Source organism: Pocillopora verrucosa, chromosome 10 (genome assembly GCF_036669915.1).
Source record: "Pocillopora verrucosa isolate sample1 chromosome 10, ASM3666991v2, whole genome shotgun sequence".
NCBI classification, from domain to species: Eukaryota; Metazoa; Cnidaria; class Anthozoa; order Scleractinia; family Pocilloporidae; genus Pocillopora; species Pocillopora verrucosa.
This window is the reverse complement of record NC_089321.1, coordinates 15,352,176-15,359,607: the sequence shown is the minus strand read 5'-3', so window position 1 is coordinate 15,359,607 and position 7,432 is coordinate 15,352,176. Positions and strand designations below refer to the sequence as shown.

The 7,432-nt window shown below is 36.1% G+C and overlaps 2 protein-coding genes across 2 annotated transcripts; one reads left to right on the top strand and one right to left on the bottom strand.

The window, feature by feature from the left end:
- Positions 1-1,575: 1,575 nt before the first annotated feature.
- Positions 1,576-4,026, bottom strand: LOC131795165 (N-acetylated-alpha-linked acidic dipeptidase 2). Its single transcript, XM_059112734.2, has 2 exons — positions 4,002-4,026; positions 1,576-2,825 (listed from the first exon to the last, which is right to left on the bottom strand). Exons 1-2 carry the CDS (start codon positions 4,024-4,026, stop codon positions 1,576-1,578), a joined length of 1,275 nt encoding a protein of 424 aa, XP_058968717.2.
- Positions 4,027-5,624: 1,598 nt separating this feature from the next.
- Positions 5,625-6,822, top strand: LOC136284041 (uncharacterized). The gene is made up of 3 exons (XM_066173784.1): positions 5,625-5,737; positions 5,863-6,128; positions 6,688-6,822. Exons 1-2 carry the CDS (start codon positions 5,631-5,633, stop codon positions 6,080-6,082), a joined length of 327 nt encoding a protein of 108 aa, XP_066029881.1. The 5' UTR covers positions 5,625-5,630; the 3' UTR covers positions 6,083-6,128; positions 6,688-6,822.
- Positions 6,823-7,432: the final 610 nt, after the last annotated feature.

Below are 7,432 nucleotides of genomic sequence, written 5' to 3'. Positions count from 1 at the left end.
GAGGATAGATATTCAGCAAATGCACAAGTGAATAGATTTATTTTTTAGATTTTAATGTAAAAAGTGCAAGTGGACAAATTAGTGAGAGAACCATCATGCAGCTATGATTAAACTTACGTTTATAACTTTACATGTAAACAGTTTGTTCGAAACTAGGTCAAGTTCATTTTGTGGTCTCTAAGATTAAATTTTTTCACGGTCATTATGATTTATATTTTTTTCAAGAATCTAGCAATACGTGTATTTAAAGAAGTGACTTTAAAGCCTCCTCCTTTTTTGTATTATTCACCAAAGCAATGATGGGAAGTGTTTTGAATAGGAGTGAAAACAATCATGTCGTTCGGGTATGTAAAACACTCGTTGAAAGGAACGAAAATCATCTTAGGACTGGAGTTTAGGGTCTTACGGCCGGTTACGGTCACTCATAAGGTCATTAGAGACCACCTTAACTGTCGACAAGACAAAGCGCAAGCTGGGTAAATCATCATTTTAATTCTTTTCTATTCATCAGTTTTTCTTGCATTTGCCTACAATTGAATTTTTGCACTCATAGTTACATTTGCTTTATTTATGTCTACTTACATTTCTCTTTCATTTAGAGACATCAATTTTGTTCGCACCTAAACATGAATTTAACATGCAAGAGTCGAATGAAGTGGAACAAATCACGGTCTATATTTAATCAAAATTCTTATCAGGAGAAAAACATAATACTGCGATATGTAAACTGCATTCAGCGTTAACCAGGCAAGTAAAAGAACAGACTAGATGTTCACTTTATACCCTCAATGTTTTAAGCAAGTACCTAAAAAAAAATGCAAAACAGTAGCCACTATGATTACCAAGAACTGCACTTACGATATTTAACGTATATTTAAGTGTCACCTTGACGACTTTGTTAAAAATAGGGACGCAGAAAGCCTCTCCTTGAGTAAAGGGGGTAATTTTTTGAAGGAACTGTGGTGCTGCGTTCTTGGGAGAGTATAACAGGGAAATTTAGTCTTATCAACTGAGTTTATAATGTAGATCGGCCACCGTAAAGAGTTTAAAAGCTGGCGTTTTGAGTGTTAGCCCTTTGTCAGAGCGATATTAAAGGGCTAACGCTCCAAACGTCAGCTTTTAAACTCTTTACGGTAAATAATTTACGTTATCAACGAAATAAATCATAATAATAATGATAATAATAATAATACTAAAGGCGTCTGTTTAGAATGTATTTCTGCGCTACTTCATGATGGAACTCAATTGCTCTCACCGAGTTTTTGAGCTTTGCGATAAAGTAATAAAAAGGAGGGGACGAAGATAATAAAAAGTTTCCTGTAGGAGATCCTAGATCTTTAACATGAAAGGGACCTTAAGCGCGTTAGGTTCTATTTTATATCCTGTTTTATGTTGTTGTTTGTTTTCGTTTCTGCTCTGCTTTTTTTGCCTTGTTTGATCTTTCCTGTTTTACTCCTAAAAGGTTTTTGCAATGAAACAATTATAGGTCGGCTACAATAAATTAACAAAAAGGACGTAGCGTGGTAATAAAAAAATGTGCTTTTGTGTAATCTGACATAGCTTATCACTATTACCTTAGGCAGGAGGTGGCAACTGTAAGATTTTCGTTGCAGAAGAGATAGCTTCCACCACTAACGTCATGTGCTTTTTCACTTCATTTATGTCTCCTTTTTTATATGCCTGGAACACCCCTGGGAAAGGTAAAGCTGTGCGCGAAAACAAGTGTCGGGATATAAAACTTTCGGAAAGCGTCGAAGAACTGATGAAAGCCTTCTCAATTTGCACCATTTGATCATTGACCATGCGCACGCGCAATGGATCAGCAGTGTTCAGATTAATTTTTGACTTTGCTCGTTCGAAAGTATGGCTGGCATTCATAAAGTTATAAATTGCTCTTTGAATGTATTTAGTCGGAAGTGTTTCGCTATGCATTTTTGTGGGTAGTACTTTATAGCCGGCTAGTAGAGCATTTGCGTAACGCTTGACATCGAATGGTAAAATAGAGATGACTGACAGTTCTATAAGCAAGCCTCCTTCAAATTTTGTAACAGCCTCGTGAAACTCAAACTTAGGATCAATGAATGTTTTCATCCAATAGAAATTGTCTTCTTGCGTGTGATAGACAGGGTACAGTTCCATTCTGGGTCCGAAGAAGTAGCTGAAATCGGCGGAAGGTATCCCCAGATACATATATAAAGGCAAGTAATCACTGAGAAAAAGGTAAGGTACAACATAGGGCTCGCTGGGATTGCTGGGTGAAGGCATTCTTTCCACCATTATGTCATAATGACTAGTTTTATTCCCGTGTGCGTTGGGATCTTTGACTTTCTTGGCCCAATCAAATATGGCTGTCGAGAGAAGAGGGCAATTTTGGGTTGCCAATACGTAATTGCCACCAACAGCCACGTCTGTGTTCAAAGAAACAACGGCTCTATCGGATAGAATCTTCTGATTTTGTTCTACCCATTCTATTGAGCCAATCAAGCCAAACTCCTCCGCCCCCCAACTACAGAACTTCAAGGTTCGTCGAGGTCTCCATCCTTCTCGAAGCATCTTGCTGACAGCGCGCGATATTTCCAATAGAGCTGCGATGCCACTTGAAGGGTCAGCGGCTCCCAAAAACCAAGCATCTCGATGACTGCCGATTAATACGTATCTGTATGGTTTCTCGCGACCATAAATTGTTCCAATAACATTATAAATGGATTTTATTTCTACTTTGTTATTAACATGAAGTCGCGCGGTGCTGTTAGGCGTCCGAAAACCAGGACCAAACCCAAAAGAAACTTTTAGAGCTCCTTGCCAATCTCTGGGAATAGGATTCCCTGCAAATCAAACAAACCCTTAAGATTTTTCATAAAACCGAATGAAAATGATTTTCTCAAATTGAAATCAGGATGGAAAGGGAAAGAAAACATTCATTCCCATAAAAACAACAACAATAACAAAAACAAACAAAACTAAACAAGACCTAATAAAAACAGAGGGCGTTTTGAAAATCACTGTATTAAGGAGGTCACGTACGAACTTCAAAAACAAAGTGGAAGAAAAGTCTTCGCTAACATAAATGCTTGTGACCGATGATCAAAATTTTAATAACTCCAAAAGGGATTAACAATACACAAAAAATATCAATGACCCTCCACAACATAAGATACAAGTGAGAAACACGAAAAAAGGAGAAAAGATGTAGATCTCAAATTCTATGAGAAATACTGAAATGAATAATGATTATTCATTCATTTCCTTTTCCGTGTTGCTTTTTATTCTTTTCTGACCTTTAAGGAGATTCCCATTTCCATGGAATTCCCTGCCCTCGTTTTAATATTCGATTGCCACTTATATTATGTAGCTAATTGTGTCGCACAACTGAGGAACGAAGATCTTTGCGCGAACAAGTATTATACTGTTTATTCAAAACCTGGATGTACTTTTTTTTTCCTGATGACTCTCCCGATTCCTAAAGGTAGAGAAAATTACTTAGTTGCATGTTTTATTTATATTTCATAAACTTAACTTATAATGCAATAACCGATAAGTTTAGATGTTGTCAAGAGGGCGATAGGGTATCAAGCTGAAGGTCAATACAATTTTGTTGAGAGGAAACACATACGACTAACAAATAAATGATTAAATTTTCCTCTTTTAAGAAAGGCGGCGATTATGGGAAGTGCAACGTGCAGCTTCTCAGAGAGAGTGAATGTCCTAAATGGTGTAGCCAGTGTAGTCTTGAAATACGCCATGCATCTAGCCGGTACGTTGAGTTAATTTCGCAGGAAATGCGTGAGGACATTTTTAAATGTTTTAAAATAAAGGTAATTTTTGATATTGAGTATCTAAGCCATTACATGAGATGAAAACTGTCAAGCGACGAAAAATGATATTCTAATATTTCTAGCAGAAAAACAAACGTATAAAATGATATTATGAGACATAATCAACCGGAAAAGCTAGGCTCATTAGGAAGCGATGTATGGCGTCTAACACAGAGCAACCCTTACCATACTTGGCTGTGGGAGACTGCATTGTACAACAACACATGTATTGCGTCGTTATACGTCAAAAAGCCAAAAAGAATCTCCATGCGTTCTCTAAAGTTTAATTCAGTACTTAACCTTAGTGGGTGGTGAGGGTTTAAAAGCACAGTGGAAATTCGATGATGGCTGATGTTTTTTTCTTTGTTCGTCCCTTTTTTTTTTTTAATACAACTTTTTACGATTATAAAATTGAATGTCGGTCGATCGACAATTCTCACTTTGATTCTGACTCCAAAAAATTTGTTTTTCCTTATAACTCATCGTCATTTAAGTTGTGTCGGAAGAAAGCGGGAAAATGTTATTACTAATCTATTTATTGGTGATTTGTTGTCCATTTAAGATTTTCAGCAGCTTATATCATTCCCATGGCAAAAATAATAGTCAAGCCGTCAAGTATTCTATTTCTAGGCTTATTTGTGGTTTTTGGTCTAATTTTGTTTAACTATTTTTAAGATTAGTAATTTTTTTCAATATTAAAAAAAAAAAAAAAAGAAGGTATGTACCAACATAAAATAAAAGTATGAACGATAAATTAAGAAATATATTATGAAGATATGATTAGAGGGAATCAACAGACGCACATTACATCCATCGACGAATGGTCAAAAACGTTCCTTCGTCAAATACAACAGTAAGAAAAACGTTAAGGGTATCAGGCTAAAGGTCAATACATTTTTTTTTCTAAATAAAAACATACAAGTGACAAAAATATCATTAGATTTTCCTCTTTTAAGAATGGCGTCAATTATGGGAAGTGCACCGTGCAACTTAAGAGTGAATGTCTTTAATGGTGTATTGTTATCACTTTATAGTCTTGAAATACCCTATTTACCTTTTAGTGTAGTAATTAAAGTAATTTCTCCAAAAAATTAAGAGGAATTGTTAGAAGTATTTAGAAAAAAAAATTTATATTGTTTGGAGTCTCTAAGTTTTCAGATGATATAAACACTGTCAGGCAACGAAAACTGAGATTTCAATATTTGTGTCAGAAGAGCAAACTTAAAAAATGATGTCATAAAGCTAATAATCCGCAGAAGTTAGGCTCGTTAGGAAGCGATGTATGACGTCAATCACAGCTATTCCCACCATATTCTTGCCAACTCCACAGAATCAATACATCTCCACTTCATACAGTATTTTCGCAAAAATCTCCAAAAATCTTATTTCACCCTAACTTAGTTCGACATTAAGCTGAGTCTGGGAGATTTCTTTGTAGGGTAAGGAACATTCACTTACTTACAGTATGGGGGAAAAAGTGATATATAGAACACAAATCAACCAAAAAAAAAGTGCGCGTTATTAAAGACATGAGAAGAAAGACTGTGAAAAATATTGAACGTTGTACATTTTTAGTAGTTATAAATAGCTGGCATTGGGAGACTGCATTGGGATCATGTTTTTATCTGGACGCTTACAAGCGTACAAGAGGTACTTGCGAATACTCTCAACTCATGATATTGTTACAACTATTTGCAGCTGATATTTAGAATTTTTTCATGTTCTAGGACCAAAAAAGGGGTGTCAACGCCCCATTCAAAAGGGTATAAATTAAGTCATTTGGATCCACAATTGATCATCGCAGAAGACTTCGAGATGAACAAGCTGCTGTTGATAGCCCTTTTTGGATTGGTGCTCGCTATAGGCTTAGCGCTTTCGTTTGATGATGATGAAAACAATGACACTACAGGCGATTTAGAGAGGTAAAATGAAATTTTTTCTTGGTATTCTGTTTTGCCTTTAATGATACGAGTTTTTTTTAATGAACTTTATAAATTTGGAATACGGATTCGACAAAACTGATATTTGCTAATCTATTTGACCAAAGTGAGTTCTACTGGAATGGTGAGGAAGAGGACGGAGACGATGAGGAGCCAGAAGAGGAGAGGGAAAAGATAAATGGCTACAGTGTTGAAGAAAAACATGATAAACCCTTATCCGGTCCAATGCAGAAATCAGCCGATCCGATTCTACCTTTCATAGGTTTGCGCCTACTGAGCCGAGCGTTTCGCCGTCGCCGTCGCCGCCGAAGACGGAGATTTGGCTAATTTGTTGAAACTAGTCACAAGGACTGAGATAAGGTGGCTTAAAACGGTAAGAGAACCAAGTATAAGTGTTAGATGAAGATAGTCTAAGACAGGATTTGGGTGAGATTAAAGCTTTGCTAAGTTTCTAACTATGCTATAATAATCGTCCAAAACTTGATTGGGTCGTCTTTTATAGGCGTTTGCTTGGGTAATTCGTGTATTGCTACAACCACTGAGCTGGGAATTTAGAGAAAAATTAAATGATTTTTTCATGCTCGAGCTTTAAGCGATTGACAGTTACACTAATGTATATGTATATAGGAAGTCTGTGTATTGATTTTTCTGTTTATAGTGCTTGATACGTAGAAGTAGAGTGTGATATATGTTGTCATAGGAGAAAAAAACAGAGAGACTATACTTTCATCCTAACACGGCTGTTTCGTGATTGCTTATTCACCAAATAAAATATAAAAGAATAAAATCCCCTGATGAGTGAGCAATCAAAAAACAGGCTTATAGGGATGAAAGTACTGTGTCTCTGTTTTTCCCCTATCGCAACAAATATATACACACACACATATATATTTTTGTTGTTGTTGTTGTTGCATGGGATCTTTATCTTGCAGGCTTGAAAAGGATCTTGTAATCTGGAGGAAAGAAAGACCTTTTTTCTATTGCTGAGTTTCTTTGCGTTTATATGAACGATGAGTAAAGTTTGAAGTAACTAAGTTTAAAAAGTTTAATTCACATTTAAATGACACTCTTTGATTTGAATAAAATAAAATGCTTAGCTCAAAATTGTTTGTAGCGTATTTGATTTTCCGCCATACAACTCATTTTTCCTTAGTAATAAGATTATAGCTTTAATGTAGAAGAGTTTTCTGTGAAGTATCAGCAACTCCAAAAATTATCACATTAACTGAGTTTCAAGACTCTTACACCAGTCCTAAATGGTGTTGCTTGCAAGATCAAGAGTTTTATGAAGACGTTTTATCGCCTCGCTACGTGTTGCACGAATGCGTACTTTGCTCGCAGTGTTTGTTATTAAATTTTATTCCATTCTGGCAAAATGTCTAGACGACACCTCGTGGAAGGTAGTGACCAATCAAATAACATATTTCCTGCAATCTCATCGGAAATTTTCCTCATGAATGTTAAAAGAAATGCTTCGTATTAAAAGTGGTAAGAATTTCAAGGAACACGCTTCGACCAGCTTTAGCCGTCAGTTGCCGGTTTGTTTGCTTGATTTGAAGGGGGCCCTCTAGCTTTTTCAAACAAGGGCAGTCATGTACACGATGAAAAATTCGCAAGGAAAATTCAGACTCGATCCCTTTCCGAAGACATGTGGAAAAGACACTTCGTGGAAGGTAG

Bases quoted from the DNA above. Each gene is read 5' to 3' on its own strand.
- LOC131795165 (XM_059112734.2), bottom strand. From the start codon at position 4,026: ATGCAGTCTCCCACAGCCAAGTATG. The intron at 2,826-4,001 runs GTAAGGGTTGCT...TTTGATTTGCAG, and splicing joins GTCTCCCACAGCCAAGTATG to GGAATCCTATTCCCAGAGAT.
- LOC136284041 (XM_066173784.1), top strand. From the start codon at position 5,631: ATGAACAAGCTGCTGTTGATAGCCCTTTTTGGATTGGTGCTCGCTATA. The intron at 5,738-5,862 runs GTAAAATGAAAT...ATTTGACCAAAG, and splicing joins ACTACAGGCGATTTAGAGAG to TGAGTTCTACTGGAATGGTG.